General features: G+C 39.3%; 1 protein-coding gene and 1 non-coding gene across 2 annotated transcripts in view; one reads left to right on the forward strand and one right to left on the reverse strand.

The window, feature by feature from the left end:
- The window catches only part of ADCY10 (adenylate cyclase 10), a 376,739-nt gene that overhangs the window by 298,835 nt on the left and 58,536 nt on the right, over positions 1-19,368 (reverse strand). Inside the window, exon 3 of the mRNA XM_044054989.1 lies at positions 10,636-10,674. Coding sequence (XP_043910924.1) covers positions 10,636-10,674 — 39 coding nt within the window. The remainder of the gene's footprint in view (positions 1-10,635; positions 10,675-19,368) is intronic.
- On the forward strand, positions 11,245-11,317 carry TRNAV-AAC. The gene has a single exon. It is a non-coding gene; the product is annotated as a tRNA-Val (tRNA).

The following is a 19,368-nucleotide window of genomic DNA, read 5'->3' on the forward strand; positions in this document are numbered from 1 at the left end:
TGGGTGCAGTTTCCATGTAATGGAGCCTGCAGAATAACACTATAGACACAAGATATATAGTCTAACAAAGTACAAAAAAGGTTTTATATATATATATATATATATATATATATATATATATCAGAAAAAAAAAAGAAAAAACACTGTATGAACATGAAGTCTAAAATAGAGGCTGGGTAATTTTTCTGCACATCAAGCCATCATATTGTACGACTGGTCAGTCTTCATTTGTCTTTTTGTTTTTGCAAGGTCAGTATAAGATGGTCTTGTCAAGGCATTGTCTCTCTTCAAAGGACAGGATGAGATTAGTTTGATGCTTCTTATATTTGTAAAGGGGTGGCCACTGTTTAACCCCCCCCCCCACGCACATAATTTATGTTTTGTTTAAAGGTGGAGAGAATGTGTGTGTGTGGGGGGGTTAAGGTGGGCACAGACCCTCCAAACGAATTAACGAAAAAGTCCATAACTCTGAAATAAACACATTCCATTAACTTAGTATAAAGCAGCAAGCAAAACGAAAAATAAGAAGAAGTGTCAGGTATGTACGAATACCTAGAGAAAGGTGGCAAAGAGGGTAACAGTTTGCCTCCAGTTACATCTTAAAGATCTATCATTATGGTAGGGGTCTCCCATAACTGTTTTCCCCTTATGTTGAGCTGCTGTTGCTGCAGAAATGAATTACATCACTTCTAGCTGCAAAACAGACTCTTACATGCAGCCATTTCTTTTAGAATGGTGTAGCCTCCCAAGTCAGCCACATTTTGTGGGAGTCACCTCCTTTAGAATTCAACCAGCTTGAATAAAAATCCCACAACCTGACTGACTTGCCAGCTAAATAACTTTAGACACATCAGTGAAAAGTGTGCATGGATGTCTTGCACTGTCCTGCTTCAGTGTCTATCACTGGGAGCATGCTCTAACTCCTACTGTCCTGGATCAGCTCTGGTCTGCTGTTGTGTGGGAGCTGTAGTTCAGACTTATCAGTAAAAGGAATTAAATCTGGCACATCAGCACTACATCTCCCAGCGTTCTTTGGACACGATATACAACTGGCACGTTACAGAAACTGTGGGAGGATGGCACTGGCATGGAATTAAGTGACTGATAATGAAGAACACTGCACCTCGGTAGCTGTTCTCCATTTCTGTGTAATTTGACACTGCTGTAACATTTTGAAAGGTGCAGTGACTGGAGAAGTGGCAATTATTTGTCAACAATAAAATGTACTGGATTTCACAGTAGTTTTGGTAATTGTCTGCTTGTTGGTTTTTGTTTTTACGATAATTACATTTGTAATCTTAAAAAAAAAAAAAAAAAAAACTTATTGGCCAAAACAGGTGATCAGTAGGTGGAACATTGGAAACTTGATGTCCAGCACCCAGAAAGTAGGAATAATTTGGATGTTTTCAGGGGTAACATGGAGTGTCTAGCAGCAGTCAGACATGCATATGCATGTAGTGGTCAGTAAATAGGGGGCCAACACTGGGGTATTTGCACTGAAGGGGCTGTTACTGGGGAGCTTACTTTATATACATCAGTATCAAAAGGCTTGCATGGGGTAGTCTGTAAATGGAGGAAACACTGCCCTAGAGGCCAGTGTTTGGGCAGTCACTATGAGATTCTGTGTACCAGAAAGACTGGCACCTGTTCAGCTACTGCCTATTTTTTACCAAATTAAAAATCTTCAAGAGGAACAAGTTTAGAATATGGAAAATCACTACTACAAGAAGGTTGCAGTCAGAAAGAGGTAGCCAGATGGTGGACAGTGTCTGTGTAGCAGGCAATGGAGAAATTAAGAAAACAGGTGCACTTAATTTTGATCCCAATGACTAGAGTGATACAATTTCTGCAATGTAAAATCCAGAAATTTAGCATCAGAAAAATTTAAAAAAAACAGACCTTAACCCCTTATAGGGGAGTAGCAGAGTTACACAACTAAGTCGTGATGGAGCGAGAACATGAATGTAAGAACTACAACAGCAATAAAGAATAAACCAAGCATTATTCCTTCACCTTAGGATGAGAAGTGGAAGAACAGATTTTGGAATTACACTCATGCACGAGTACAGTTCTCTTTTTCAGAAGATTATGATGTGTCTTGGAAAAAGCAGAACTTCTCACCATGGGTTAAACTGGTAGGGCCCTCCTTATAGAGCTATAGCTACAGTTCTATGCTGAGGTAACATAATATATATGTATATATACTAGGACTGTTTCTCTGAAGTAAACTTATCTTGTATGCACAGGGTCACAGTTTAAGAAAAGAACAATAAAACAAATTGAAAAATAAGAAATGTACAAAGAAAATGTAGGGGTGCAAAGTGCAGAACCTCAAGACCTTGCAAGTGTGAAGCATTAAATAACTGAAGTAGTTCTGTCTTGATCAGCACCAAACTAGGGACCACGGAAGAAAAAGCAAACAAAAAAAACAAAAAAAAAAATAACAAAAAAGAAAAAAGAAAAAAGGAAGAAAGGAAAGACTAATGCAGCTTGTAAGACATGAGTGTTCTGTCTATGTTCTCATTATTACAGTGATATTTGTCTCTGGGTAAGAGGAGTTTTTATACGTGCAGTAAAAACTGCAGAGTGAGAAAAGCAGGGAACACTTTTCAACAAATGGTAACACTCTGCCGCTACTTTAACACATTTCAACAAATGGTAACTCTGCCGCTACTTTAACACATTTCAACAAATGGTAACTCTGCCGCTACTTTAACACATTTCAACAAATGGTAACTCTGCGCTACTTTAACACATTTCAACAAATGGTAACTCTGCGCTACTTTAACACATTTCAACAAATGGTAACTCTGCCGCTACTTTAACACATTTCAACAAATGGTAACTCTGCCGCTACTTTAACACATTTCAACAAATGGTAACTCTGCCGCTACTTTAACACATTTCAACAAATGGTAACTCTGCCGCTACTTTAACACATTTCAACAAATGGTAACTCTGCGCTACTTTAACACATTTCAACAAATGGTAACTCTGCGCTACTTTAACACATTTCAACAAATGGTAACTCTGCGCTACTTTAACACATTTCAACAAATGGTAACTCTGCCGCTACTTTAACACATTTCAACAAATGGTAACTCTGCGCTACTTTAACACATTTCAACAAATGGTAACTCTGCGCTACTTTAACACATTTCAACAAATGGTAACTCTGCCGCTACTTTAACACATTTCAACAAATGGTAACTCTGCCGCTACTTTAACACATTTCAACAAATGGTAACTCTGCCGCTACTTTAACACATTTCAACAAATGGTAACTCTGCCGCTACTTTAACACATTTCAACAAATGGTAACTCTGCGGCTACTTTAACACATTTCAACAAATGGTAACTCTGCCGCTACTTTAACACATTTCAACAAATGGTAACTCTGCCGCTACTTTAACACATTTCAACAAATGGTAACTCTGCGCTACTTTAACACATTTCAACAAATGGTAACTCTGCCGCTACTTTAACACATTTCAACAAATGGTAACTCTGCCGCTACTTTAACACATTTCAACAAATGGTAACTCTGCCGCTACTTTAACACATTTCAACAAATGGTAACTCTGCGCTACTTTAACACATTTCAACAAATGGTAACTCTGCCGCTACTTTAACACATTTCAACAAATGGTAACTCTGCGCTACTTTAACACATTTCAACAAATGGTAACTCTGCGCTACTTTAACACATTTCAACAAATGGTAACTCTGCAGCTACTTTAACACATTTCAACAAATGGTAACTCTGCCGCTACTTTAACACATTTCAACAAATGGTAACTCTGCGCTACTTTAACACATTTCAACAAATGGTAACTCTGCCGCTACTTTAACACATTTCAACAAATGGTAACTCTGCCGCTACTTTAACACATTTCAACAAATGGTAACTCTGCCGCTACTTTAACACATTTCAACAAATGGTAACTCTGCCGCTACTTTAACACATTTCAACAAATGGTAACTCTGCCGCTACTTTAACACATTTCAACAAATGGTAACTCTGCCGCTACTTTAACACATTTCAACAAATGGTAACTCTGCCGCTACTTTGCCACTTTCCGAACAGATTTTGCTAATGAACTGCTTTTCTCATATGACCATGCAGTTTCTATGAATAAAGTCCTGTTATGATGAACAGTGACGCACATTTCATTACTATTTGTGAGAGGATGGTTTTACACTGATACATACATTCATTTATGGCAATGTATAAAACGTATGTCTTTCTAATGGGTTCAGTTTTGCTCTGTTAATTGAAAGTTTTTATTTGAGTTTTAGTATTTTCATATAGCACACAAAATAGTTCTATCATAATAAAACTTATTTTTCTGATTATTTGCTTACTGTACTGTGAAAGGTGGCCTGTATTCATAAATACTTACATGTCAGTATGAGCCTACAAAAGGAATTCTAGCAGCAGTAAAAATGAAGAGTGGCTACTGCGGATTCCTGAAGCACTACTGCTTTGAACTCTGCAGACCACTGATGCTAAGCATTATGCTATAAGAAGTTTGTGTAATCACATTCATTGGACATGACTGTGTGTGTGTGTGTGTGTGTTTGGACATGGCTGTGTGTGTGTGTGTGTGTGTGTGTGTGTGTGTGTGTGTGTGTGTGTGTGTGTGTGTGTGTGTGTGTGTGTGTGTGTGTGTGTGTGTGTGTGTGTGTGTGTGTGTGTGTGTGTGTGTGTGTGTGTGTGTGTGTGTGTGTGTGTGTGTGTGTGTGTGTGTGTGTGTGTGTGTTCTGGAGTGTATTACCTGAAGCGTCTTGTACTCTATGACTAAGGAACAAGTTTTGTGATGAGTGGTGAAGTTAAAAGTCATGAGAATGAGTTCCCTAATTTTGAAGTACAAGATACTACACATCATAAAAACTAGGCCTCCGCCCACACATATTCTATTATCTTCCCTCCTTTTTAACTTTTTTTTTATTTTGAATGACTTTTTAGTGTTTATTTCAGTTGGACAAGGCAATTCCATTGCCTGCTTAAGATGTCTTTTGAATTAGACCTTACCTTGGTTTCTGTAGGTCCTTATGAACTGGATATTTCATTACTGTTTGTTAATTCTAAGGTGCTTTTCTAAGTTTTGTTAAGGCTTTAAGTAAAGCTTTTGTTTTATTTTAACAGTCTCGTGAGGATTATATTATGATTTAATTTTCTAGCTTAGTTATGCTTTTTTTTGCAAGTATAAACTTCTTTATTTTTACATTCTTTGGTCTATTTTGCCTGCAATGTGATTTTCCTTTTGGAAGGTCGCAGCTTTTGCCATTTCATTTTTGCTCCTCCCGTTATTTTTTAAGTAAGGTCAGATTAATTAGTTTGAGATTTGCTATGGGTAGGTGTAGGGTTTTTCTTTTTTTGAGGTAGAGTTTATTTTTACTTACCTGCAGTCTTATATATTCTTTTAAACTTTAGCTTAAAGGATTCGTAGACAGGGCTTTAGAATAAGGGCTTTTGTAGGTTGGGGAGAGTACTTACATAGGATTCAGAAAATATTTTTATAATATACATAAGAAAAATAAGCACATCTTTTTGGCAAATACGCTGATTTATGTAATAGTGAAATGGTGAGTTGTTAGCATATCTTTACCCTTGTTGTAGGTCATGGCATACTGTGAAGGAGTCTGTAATGAATCACTTCACTTATTCTTCTAACAAATACTTAAACTAAATGATGCACGATGCTTGACAAACACCACTCGTGTTGGAAGTACATACAAAGAAAGCAACCAAGTAGTACAGACACTGCTGAAAATACAACACTCCTCTCTCCTGATACTGGCTGTGTCTTCTGCAGTCCCCATGTCCTGAGTGACAATGTCTGAAGACAGCCACACCTCACATACCTTTTGTTGTAGTGAACAGAGTCCCAGTCAATTCCTAAACCCATCCCAGCAATGAATGCTTTCCACCTACAATCCCCCCCCCCCACAACCACTGTGACACTGTTTGCAGTCCCATCAACCTCCTTCCTTCCTTTTGGCCTGGTATCTACTGACCTGTGTCCAACTACAGCTCTGCATGACAGTACTTGGTTGATCTCCTTCTACACTCTCTGTCTTCTTAATATTTCAGTCTCTACTCTCCTCTTCTCAGGGCAGAGCCTGACCTCTCAATGCATGTCTGCCTATCCTGTCAGTGACCTGTCATCCACTCTCCATCTGACTCATTAGACTTGAATGCCTTTGCTTCCACCTTGCATGTCATAAATGAACCCCCCCCCCAGCAGGTTACTAGGCAAATTGATGATAGCATAGTAGGTCACATGGATAAGTTTTTTTTTTCAATTACAAGTTACACAAAGTCTTTCCTAGCGAATGCTCACAGCAAAACAACTTAGTCGATTGACCTGCATGGTATACGCTCCACTCTCACTGATATATTTGTTAATTGTGAGGTCTTGCCTCATAAATGAGCCACATTGTCTGAGAGGAAGTCTAGGGCTACCCTAAACCTTACTGTGAATTACTCTTTGAATAACTTATGTACATCACTCATTGCATGGAACGCAAACTATTCATAAAGAATCCTACTAAATTACAGGGAGGCAACTTCTCACCAACTAAAAAGCAAAAAAGGGCACAGTATTATTGTCCCACACAGAAACATTTAACATTTCAGCAGAATGACAGAATAAATAAGCAGGCAGGTGCCCAGCAGTACAGATTCCAGTCCTCAGTGTCAAACACACCTGTACCACACATTTCCCGTAACTGTTCACAATTACTTACATGTCAGGCTCAGACACTCATTTTACTTTGCTTACTGATTTTGCTGATCTGTAGCACTGACAGCAGGCCATCTGGTTGCCAGCAGCTAGCCACTAAAAATAAGTGCATACAGAGACAGTGGTCTCCCTGTCAGAAATGCAAGCCTCAATACTGTGAGCTCTGAGACTTAAAAATGAAAATGCAAATCAACCTGTACCCAGTACATTCAGAAATTCACCATTACATTTTAAAAGTGCTTTTGCAAGATGTCTTTGCCCCCCTAAAACTCCTGATAAAGGGTCTTTGCCTTACACATCCTGGCACTTAAAATTTTGAAATCAATGTACAGTGAGAATATGCAAGGATACTGTAATCTCAGAATATGTACATGCTTCCCCTTTCACAAATTTACTCTCTTCTAGGAAACACAGTTATGGTCTTTGGACTTTGAAAAAGCACCTCAGATAGTGACTGCTAATTACTGCAGAAGTCAGTCTGTATCTCTACATTACATAAGCAAGCTCTTTCACTCACTCTGCAAGCTATGTTAATGGATGGTGAGCATGTCACTCGCTCTGCAAGCTACGTTAATGGATGGTGAGCATGTCAGTCACTGTGCAAGCTACGGTAAATGGTTGGTGAGCATGTCAGTCGCTCTGCAAGTTACGGTAAATGGATGGTGAGCATGTCAGTCGCTCTGCAAGCTACGGTAAATGGATGGTGAGAATGTCAGTTGCTCTGCAAGCTATGGTAAATGGATGGTGAGCATGTCAGTTGCTCTGCAAGCTACGGTAAATGGATGGTGAGCATGTCAGTTGCTCTGCAAGCTATGGTAAATGGATGGTGAGCATGTCAGTTGCTCTGCAAGCTACGGTAAATGGATGGTGAGCATGTCAGTCACTCTGCAAGCTACGGTAAATGGATGGTGAGCATGTCAGTCACTCTGCAAGCTATGGTAAATGGATGGTGAGCATGTCAAGCGCTCTGCAAGCTACAGTAAATGGATGGTGAGCATGTTAGTTTTTCTGGTAGGAGCTGTATGCCAACTTTATCTTTTGTTTCCTGTTTCTCGATTACTTTCATTTTGTCAACAACTAGAGAGGCAAGAGGAAAACTACTTTATCAGATTGGAAAGTAAAGGTTAGCAGCCAGAGAAAGTTTCATGTACTGAGTGGTCCTTATGGCTGCAGCATTAATTAATATTGGTAGTTCCTACATCCAATTAAGAATGAATTTTACAGAAATAACAGAATTCCTGGCTCTGCAGAAATTAATTTTTTCAACCATGCTAACCTAGAATAGGAAAGAATGAAATTGTGATGGATATTTGGTGTTAGCTGTACACATTGAGCAGAGTTCCCAACTCTGCAAAATGTAATTTGTCTTTTATTAATTACAGTAAATCCAAAAGTTAAAGCTGCAGGGACTGGTGGCTGAAAGGCATTAGCTGCAAACACTGAGCAGACTATATAAACAGCCACTATGTCCTTCTGAGTACCTGTATGTCTGGACAGCCTATATAAACAGTTACTATGTCCTGCTTCTGTGTATCTGTATGCCCAGACAGCCTAGATAAACAGTTAATATGCCCTTCTCTGTATCTGTATGTCTATGCATGTGTGATGCCAATGCAATTGCCCAGCAATCCAGAAGCCCCAGTCCTCACCACTAACACCAGTCAGGAGTGTCCACATTGGGGAAGATAACAAATACACACACAGTAAAGTACAATTTTCCTTAACAGCACACAGAGATCACAGTCAGTCTAGGGCTGGTTTCTCCCTTTATCTCCAGATCCAAAATAAGACTCCCAACTGGCACAGCTATAGAGTGGAGTCCTTAGCCAGGGTCCCAATCCAAGTCTTCCTAGCACTCTCTCTGTCCAACTAGTGCTTCATGTCCCTGCCCAAATAGCTGACACACACATACACACTTTGAAGTATGATTTATATACAACCACACAGACACTCCTGGGGAAGGCTGGCACAGGTTCACTAGCTGTGCTCCTTCTGTCCAGGCTATAAGGTAGTAATCACTGCCACCGAGACCCTTACTTATCAGCTACTAAAAAGGCCCTTATCAAAGGGTGTCCAATTATTACTGTGCAATATTATTAGCCAATTAGTGTGGCCAGAACATTTTAAGGCTTATTGGAGTGGCTTGGCCAGTATCACTATATACATGCAATGTGCTGTAGAGCTTAAATTATCTCTACATAAAACAGCCATAGTTGAAAGGTTTAAAAATATTTAATAATAAATAATAAGAACACAAGACAATACTTCTTACTACACAGTGCTAGTCAAGAGTTCAGAGATCACAGAGAGATGCTTAAAATAATACAGTAGAATACGTCTGACATCAATACAGAGAAGAACTAGTCTAATCTTCCCATTTCCTAGCTATTTCTAAGAGAAACACTAAAGTCTAAGATCCTACTTACATACAGAGCACAAGCAGAGTGCTAGTGAGTTGGATGCTCTCAAGACCAATGCAAAATGCTCTGAGTCTCTTTCTCTCTCTCTCTCTCTCTCTCTCTCTGTCCTTAAATTGATAACACAGTACTACTGACTCATTTCAGATTACATACTTTTTTCTCTGGTTCCCAGGCTAACAGAACCTCAGAGTTTAGCAGCCCTTTTGATCTTGCACCTGGTCAGGAACCTACAGCAATAAAAGACATTACACGTGCAAATTCTAGCAATTAACTCTGGTCTCAAAACAATAGCAAGAATTCCTTCATCCAGACATCTCGGCTCTGAGTTTTGAGATCAAACAATTATATAATGCTTGCAGAGTGAAATGTGGTTACATTTTTTGAAGTTCAACATCCAAAACAATTTTCTTATTTAAGAGAACAGCCTGTTGCTTATATTAATATTTACAAATGACAGCATTATCTACAAAATTCTATCTAGCTAGTCTGGCAGCCTTCACATATCTTCACAGCATACCACTAACTTAAAAAAAATGGGCTGAATTATACTATAGGGCTATGGGCTACATTTAAGGGTGTACATATGAATTAATTATGTATTCTAACATACTCATTTACTCTTTCATTGTATGACAACCTGCTTAACTCAGTGCAGGGTCATGGGGAAGACAGAGCCTATCCTATCATTCATAGGGTGCAAGGCTTTGAACTAATACTGAAAAGGGTGTCAAAACATTGCTGAAAAGCACACATATGCTCACTCATGCACTGCACACACACATCTAATGACAGTTTGGAGGATTGTCTTTGGGATGTGGGATGCTGTGAGAGAGCACCTGTGAAAACCCATGCAAGGAGGATATGCAGACTGCACATAGAAGGTATGCCAGCCAGGAACTAAACTGGTGAACTAAGCAACACCAACCATCACACCACTGTACTGCCATGTTCTGCTACATGTCACCACATACTTACGAGGGTCACTTCATGAGATGATATACATTTAGCAAAGCCTGAGTGTGATTCATTGTCTCACTTATACAGTTTAAGAACTTAAGTAACAGTAACTTTGTAGTGAGTATCTGCTTCATGACTTCAGGCAACATCTTGTAAGATGCATATATATGCCCCACAGCCACATACACACCATCTCTACCAATACCATTCATTCATTCATTCATTCATCCCACCATCCCCTGTTCAGTCCATCTGACTACACCTTAACAGCTACCACTTTAGACTAGGTATTTCAGTGTCTGGGTGTGTAGATAACCTCAAGTATATAGATAACTTCTGCTGACAACGGATGTTTAATTAAGCCTCATCCTACCAATGAAGGTTCTGTAAGCAACAGTTAAACAACTCACTGATTTTTTTCTTTCAGCAGGTGAGAAATCAACATTTACATCTGCTGCAGTACTGATTGTGAGCTAACTCTAATTAATAACATATCACAGATCACATACCTGCAAATTTGAGAATATCTCCTCCCGCTATGAGTATATCTGGAAAAAAAAATATTAATGGAGTGTCAGAAAGTGAAGTTGCAAAGTATAATATCAAGTGCAGATATTTGGTTATGCTGTATGACAAAATGAGTTTGTTTAGTAAATGAACGGTTTTCTAATTGGTAATAGAAGGGAAAATTAATTTGTTTAAGTATACTGTGATATCACAAACATTAGTTCACATAATGGAATATTTATTGTTCTACTTACTCTGGACTACGTTTGTTAACTTGAGTGGTAATCATGTTTTTATTCATTTACTAACCAAACAGTCTGGGTAGGCATTACTTCTGACTGCATTTATCATTAGACACCCACAAAGCATTATACGTCAAACAGAAAAAGATGTAGTCCGTAACATGTTTAGTGCTTTTCTTTACTAACCATCTTAGTCTACCCTTCCCTATCACTACTGATGGTATGTTCCCCTCATACTACCTTCCCTCTCACTACTGATGGTATGTTCCCCTCATACTGCCATCTAGTCTACCATTCCCTTTCACTATTGATGGTATGTTCCCCACCACCATCTAGTCTACCCTTCTCTTTCACTATTGATAGTCTGTAGGTCCTGTAGTGTAGTGGTTATCATGTCTGCTTAACATGCAGAAGATCCTGGGTTCAATCCCCAGTGCAACCATTATGGGTGGGAGGTTGGCCTAATGGTTAAGGTGTTTATCTTACAGACACAAGGTGCAGCTTTTGACTCTCGCATGGGGTAGCTGGCTAGGCTTAAAAATGCCTGAAAGGGCAGGTAGCCTAGTACTAACCTATGAACCTATGAACCTATGGTAGTGTGTTCCCCTCATACTACCATCTAGTCTACCCTTCCCTATCACTATTGATGGTATGTTCCCATCATACCACCATCTAGTCTACCCTTCCCTGTCACTATTGACGGTACCTTCCTGTCATACCACCATCTAGTCTACCCTTCCATGTCACTATCAATGGTATGTCCCCATCATACCACCATCTAGTCTACCATTCCCTGTCACGATTGATGGTGTGTTCCCCTCATGCCACCATCTAGTCTACCATTCTCTGTCGCTATTGTTGGTATGTTCTCCTCATAAAACCATCTAGTCTACTCCTCCCTGGTATGATTGATGGTATGTTCCTCTCATACCACCATGTTGTCTAACCTTCCTGTCATTATTGATAGCATGTTCCCCTCATACCATCATCTAGTCTACCATTCCCTCTCGCTATTGATGGTATGTTCCCCTCATACCATCATCTAGTCTACCCTTCCCTATTGTAATTGATGGTATGTTCATCTCATACCACCATCTAGTCTCTCTTTCCCTATCACTATTGGTGATATCTTCCCCTCATATCACCATCTACTCTACCCTTGCCTGTCACTATTGATGGTATGTTCTCCTCATACTACCATCTAATTTACCCTTCCCTGTCACTATTGGTGGTATCTTCCCCTCATATCACCATCTAGACTACCCTTGCCTGTCACTATTGATGGTATGTTCTCCTCATACTACCATCTAGTCTACCCTTCCCTGTAACTATTGGTGGTATCTTCCCCTCATATCACCATCTAGTCTACCCTTCCCTGTCACTATTGGTGGTATCTTCCCCTCATATCACCATCTAGTCTACCGTTTCCTGTCACTATTGATAGTATGTTACCCTCATACCACCATCTAGTCTACCCTTCCCTGTCACTATTGATGGTTTGGTCCCCTCATGCCACCAGATGAAGCTTTTGGTGGAGGGAGGATCACAGTTGTGAGATAAATTGCCACCATTCTTGCAGGACCAGATTGTCTCTTTATATCGTATTCCCTTTTGTCTGACAGGAACCAAACACATTCAAAGGATGCTGTGTGAGGCCTTGTGAGATACATGATTCTATACTCTCTGGGCAGTACTTGGCAGACAGTGTTTCACTTGTCCTTGTGTTTGTATTTGGCTCCCAGCCATCTGTCAGTCCCTATTCAGTTGCAGGACTTAAATACTACTATACTCTCAGAATAGGTTGACTGGCATCAAAGCATCATTTCTACCTGTCCATAGTTCACAGGGAATGTATGAGAAATCTACCCCTCTGAACAATGGAACCAGCTAGTAAAATATTAATCTTAGTGTCACTGATGATTAAATGAAAGCACTCAAGTTATTGTGTTCTGCATTTCTTATCAGTATTTTACTGGCTTAGTGTTGAATTTGTGCCCAGTGGAGCTTTACAAAGGTGTTTTGAGTTCACAGAAGTTTTTCCTTCGTTCTTGTTTCTAAGATTCGTGTATCTGATCATGTAGTCTATTTTCCAATGTATGAAACAGCTATAAAATTACATGTGATTGGTGGCACGGTTGAGAACATCACATGAAGGGATGAATCAAGCCTGAAAGTAAGTACATACTTCTAGAGAGTGAAACTTCGTGGAAAGAGGTAAATCAAGCCTGACAATAGGTAGGTACCTCCAAAAAAAAGGTACGTTAAGAGGTCTGACTTGAAGCACTTTCCTGCTATATTGTCTGTCAGGATGGTAGAAAAAGTCATGTATGCAGGCAGATCAGCAGTACAACAAGAATGAAAGTGCTATCATGATTCATAGGCAGCTACATCTGTGTCAAAACTGTCAAGTAAAATTAAGGTTTTCCAAGAGACGCTGTTGTATTTTTTTGGAAAGTACAGTTGTATAAGAGCTTACCATAGCAGAAGATGTCCTATGTTTTGCCATTGCAGTATTTCTTACGAAATAGCTATCCTACCAAGGACAGTCATATGTCCGACCAGCATACCCAAGCCTTTAGCCCTTTCCAGGTAATATACATCAGACATTTGTCCTACATCCAAGACATGCTGTACATAAGTGAAGAACGAGCATCTAATTGTAAGTGAAGAACGAGCACCTAACTGTACGTAAGTGAAGAACGAGCACCTAATTGTATGCAAATGAAGAATGAGCACCTAATTGTACATAAGTGATGAACGAGCAGCTAATTGTATATAAGTGAAGAATGAGCACCTAATTGTACATAAGTGATGAACGAGCACCTAATTGTATATAAGTGAAGAACGAGCACCTAATTGTACGTAAATGAAAAACGAGCACCTAATTGTACATAGGTGAAAAATGAGCACCTAATTGTATATAAGTGAAGAACGAGCACCTAATTGTACATAGGTGAAGAACGAGCACCTAATTGTACATAGGTGAAGAACGAGCACCTAATTGTACATAAGTGATGAACGAGCACCTAATTGCATGTAAGTGAAGAACGAGCACCTAATTGTATGTAAGTGAAGAACGAGCACCTAACTGTACGTAAGTGAAGAACGAGCACCTAATTGTACGTAAGTGGAGAACAAGCACCTAATTGTATGTAAGTGAAGAACGAGCACCTAATTGTATGCAAGTGAAGAACGAGCATCTAATTGTACATAAGTGAAGAAAGAGCACCTAATTGTACGTAAGTGAAGAACGAGCATCTAATTGTACGTAAGTGAAGAAAGAGCACCTAATTGTATTTAAGTGAAGAACGAGCACCTAATTGTACAGAAGTGAAGAATGAGCACCTAATTGTACGTAAGTGAAGAAAAAGCATCTAATTGTACGTAAGTGAAGAACGAGCACCTAATTGTACAGAAGTGAAGAACGAGCACCTAATTGTACGTAAGTAAAGAACGAGCACCTAATTGTACGTAGGTGAAGAACGAGCACCTAATTGTATGCAAGTGAAGAACGAGCACCTAATTGTACGTAAGTGAAGAACGAGCACCTAATTGTACGTAGGTGAAGAACAAGCACCTAACTGTATGTAAGTGAAGAACGAGCACCTAATTGTACGTAAGTGAAGAATGAGCACCTAATTGTACGTAGGTGAAGAACGAGCACCTAATTGTATGTAAGTGTAGAATGAGCACCTAATTGTACATAAGTGAAGAATGAGCATCTAATTGTACGTAAGTGAAGAACAAGCACCTAATTGTACAAGTGAAGAACAAGCACCTAATTGTACGTAAGTGAAGAACGAGCACCTAATTGTATGTAAGTGAAGAACGAGCACCTAATTGTACGTAAGTGAAGAATGAGCACCTAATTGTACGTAGGTGAAGAACAAGCACCTAATTGTACATAAGTGAAGAATGAGGCACCTAATTGTACGTAGGTGAAGAAAGAGCACCTAATTGTATGTAAGTGAAGAACGAGCACCTAATTGTAGGTAAGTGAAGAACGAGCACCTAATTGTACGTAAGTGAAGAATGAGCACCTAATTGTACGTAGGTGAAGAACGAGCACCAAATTGTATGTAAATGAAGAACGAACACCTAATTGTACGTAGGTGAAGAACGAGCACCTAATTGTATGTAAGTGAAGAACGAGCACCTAATTGTACATAGGTGAAGAACGAGCACCTAATTGTACGTAAGTGAAGAACGAGCACCTAATTGTATGTAAGTGCAGAACGAGCACCTAATTGTACATAGGTGAAGAATGAGCACCTAAATGTATGTAAGTGTAGAACGAGCACCTAATTATACGTAAGTGAAGAACGAGCACCTAATTGTACGTAGGTGAAGAATGAGCACTAATTGTACATAAATGAAGAATGAGCATCTAATTGTATGCAAGTGAAGAACGAGCACCTAATTGTACATAAGTGAAGAACGAGCATCTAATTGTATGCAAGTGAAGAAAGAGCACCTGATTGTATGCAAGTGAAGAACGAGCACCTAATTGTATGTAGGTGAAGAACGAGCACCTAATTGTACGTAGGTGAAGAACGAGCACCTGGTTGTATGCAAGTGAAGAACGAGCACCTAATTGTATGTAGGTGAAGAACGAGCACCTCATTGTACGTAGGTGAAGAACAAGCACCTAATTGTACATAAGTGAAGAACGAGCATCTAATTGTATGCAAGTGAAGAACGAGCACCTAATTGTACATAAGTGAAGAAGAAGAGCATCTAATTGTATGCAAGTGAAGAATAAGCACCTGATTGTATGCAAGTGAAGAACGAGCACCTAATTGTATGTAAGTGAAGAATGAGCACCTAATTTTACATAAGTGAAGAATGAGCATCTAATTGTATGCCAGTGAAGCACGAGCACCTGATTGTATGCAAGTGAAGAACGAGCACCTAATTGTACGAAAGTGAAGAATGAGCACCTAATTGTACGTAGGTGAAGAACGAGCACCTAATTGTATGTAAGTGAAGAACGAGCACCTAATTGTACATAAGTGAAGAACGAGCATCTAATTGTATGCAAGTGAAGAACGAGCACCTGATTGTACATCATTGAAGAATGAGCACCTAATTGTAAGTGTAGAACGAGCACCTAATTGTACATAAGTGAAGAACAAGAACCTAACTGTACGTAAGTGAAGAACGAGCACCTAATTGCATGTAAATGAATAATGAGCACCTAATTGTACATAAGGGATGAACGAGCACCTAATTGTATATAAGTGAAGAACGAGCACCTAATTGTACGTAAGTGACGAACGAGCACCTAATTGCATATACGTGAAGAACGAGCACCTAATTGTACGTAAATGAAGAACGAGCACCTAATTGTACATAGGTGAAGAACGAGCACCTAATTGTATATAAGTGAACGAGCACCTAATTGTACGTAGGTGAAGAACAAGCACCTAATTGTACATAGGTGAAGAACGAGCACCTAATTGTACGTAAGTGATGAACGAGCACCTAATTGTATGTAAGTGAAGAACGAGCACCTAATTGTATGTAAGTGAAGAACGAGCACCTAATTGTACGTAAGTGATGAACGAGCACCTAATTGTACGTAAGTGAAGAATGAGCACCTAATTGTACGTAAGTGAAGAACGAGCACCTAATTGTACATAAGTGATGAATGAGCACCTAATTGTACATAGGTGAAGAACGAGCACCTAATTGTACGTAGGTGAAGAACGAGCACCTAATTGTGCATAAGTGAAGAATGAGCACCTAATTGTACGTAGGTGAAGAACGAGCACCTAATTGTATGTAGGTGAAGAACGAGCACCTAATTGTATGTAAGTGAAGAACGAGCACCTAATTGTGCATAAGTGAAGAATGAGCACCTAATTGTACGTAGGTGAAGAACGAGCACCTAATTGTATGTAGGTGAAGAACGAGCACCTAACTGTACGTAAGTGAAGAATGAGCACCTAATTGTACGTAAGTGAAGAACAAGCACCTAATTGTACGTAGGTGAAGAACGAGCACCTAATTGTATGTAAGTGAAGAATAAGCACCTAATTGTATGTAAGGGAAGAACAAGCACCTAATTGTACAGAAGTGAAGAACGAGCACCTAATTGTACATAAGTGAAGAACGAGCACCTAATTGTACAGAAGTGAAGAACGAGCACCTAATTGTACATAAGTGATGAACGAGCATCTAATTGTATGTAATTGAAGAACGAGCACCTAATTGTACGTAAGTGAAGAATGAGCACCTAACTGTACATTAGTGAAGAACAAGCACCTAATTGTACAGAAGTGAAGAACGAGCATCTAATTGTACATAAGTGAAGAATGAGCACCTAATTGTACATAGGTGAAGAACGAGCACCTAATTGTATGTAAGTGAAGAATGACCACCTAATTGTACGTAAGTGAAGAACAAGCACGTATTTGTACGTAAGTGAAGAACGAGCACCTAATTGTACGTAGGCGAAGAACGAGCACCTAACTGTATGTAAGTGAAGAACGAGCACCTAATTGTACGTAAGTGAAGAATGAGCACCTAATTGTACATAGGTGAAGAACGAGCACCTAATTGTATGTAAGTGAAGAATGAGCACCTAATTGTACATAAGTGAAGAACAAGCACCTAATTGTATGTAAGTAAAGAACGAGCACCTAATAGTATGTAAGTGAAGAACGAGCATCTAATTGTACGTAAGTGAAGAACAAACACCAAATTGTACGTAAGTGTAGAAAGAGCACCTAATTGTACGTAAGCGAAGAACAAGCACCTAATTGTACATAAGTGAAGAATGAGCATCTAATTGTATGCAAGTGAAGAACGAGCACCTGATTGTATGCAAGTGAAGAACGAGCACCTAATTGTACGTAAGTGAAGAATGAGCACCTAATTGTATGCAAGTGAAGAACGCGCACCTAATTGTACGTAAGTGAAGAATGAGCATCTAATTGTATGTACCTACATACAATTAGGTGCTCGTTCTTCACTTGCGTACAATCAGGTGCTCGTTCTTCACTTGCATACAGTTAGATGCTCGTTCTTCACTTATGTACTATTAGGTGCTCGTTCTTCACTTGCATACAATTAGATGCTTGTTCTTCACTTATGTACAATTAGGTGCTCGTTCTTCACGCATTGGGTGCTTGTTCTTCACTTATGTACAATTAGGTGCTCGTTCTTCACCTACGTACAATTAGGTGCTCGTTCTTCACTTACGTACAATTAGGTGCTCGTTCTTCACTTACGTACAATTAGGTGCTCGTTCTTCCCTTACATACAATTAGGTGCTCGTTCTTCACCAACGTACAATTAGGTGCTCGTTCTTCACTTACGTACAATTAGGTGGTCGTTCTTCACTTACGTACAATTAGGTGCCCATTCTTCACCTATGTACAATTAGGTGCTCGTTCTTCACTTACATACAATTAGGTGCTCATTCTTCACTTACGTACAATTAGGTGCTCATTCTTCACTTGCATGCAATTAGGTGCTCATTCTTCACTTACGTACAATTAGGTGCTCGTTCTTCACTTGCATACAATCAGGTGCTCGTTCTTCACTTGCATACAATTAGATGCTCGTTCTTCACTTATGTACAATTAGGTTCTCATTCTTCACTTAGATACAATTAGGTGCTCATTCTTCACCTACATACAATTAGGTGCTTGTTCTTCACTTACATACAATTAGGTGCTCGTTCTTCACCTACGTACAATCAGGTGCTCGTTCTTCACTTGCATACAATTAGATGCTCGTTCTTCACTTATGTACAATTAGGTGCTCGTTCTTCACTTACATACAATTAGGAGCTTGTTCTTCACTTACACACAATCAGGTGCTCATTCTTCACTTGCATACAATTAGATGCTAGTTCTTCACTTGCATACAGTTATATGCTCGTTCTTCACTTATGTACAATTAGGTGCTTGTTCTTCACCTACGTACAATTAGGTGCTCGTTCTTCACCTGCATACAATTAGGTGCTCGTTCTTCACTTGCATACAATCAGGTGCTCGTTCTTCACTTGCATACAATTAGATGCTTGTTCTTCACCTACGTACAATTAGGTGCTTGTTCTTCACCTACATACAATTAGGTGCTCGCTCTTCACTTGTGTACAATCACGTGCTCGTTCTTCACTTACGTACAATTAGGTGCTCGTTCTTCACCTATGTACAATTAGGTGCTCGTTCTTCACTTACATACAATTAGGTGCTCGTTCTTCACCTACGTACAATTAGGTGCTCGTTCTTCACTTACATACAATTAGGTGCTTGTTCTTCACTTATGTACAATTAGGTGCTCATTCTTCACTTACGTACAATTAGGTGCTCGTTCTTCACTTACGTACAATTAGATGCTCGTTCTTCACTTACATACAATTAGGTGCTCTTTCTTCACCTACGTACAATTAGGTGCTCATTCTTCACTTATGTACAATTAGGTGCTTGTTCTTCACTTAGGTACAATTAGATGCTTATTCTTCACTTATTTACAATTAGG

This window comes from Protopterus annectens, chromosome 13.part0 (genome assembly GCF_019279795.1).
Source record: "Protopterus annectens isolate FY-2018-M chromosome 13.part0, PAN1.0, whole genome shotgun sequence".
Lineage (NCBI taxonomy): Eukaryota > Metazoa > Chordata > Ceratodontiformes > Protopteridae > Protopterus > Protopterus annectens.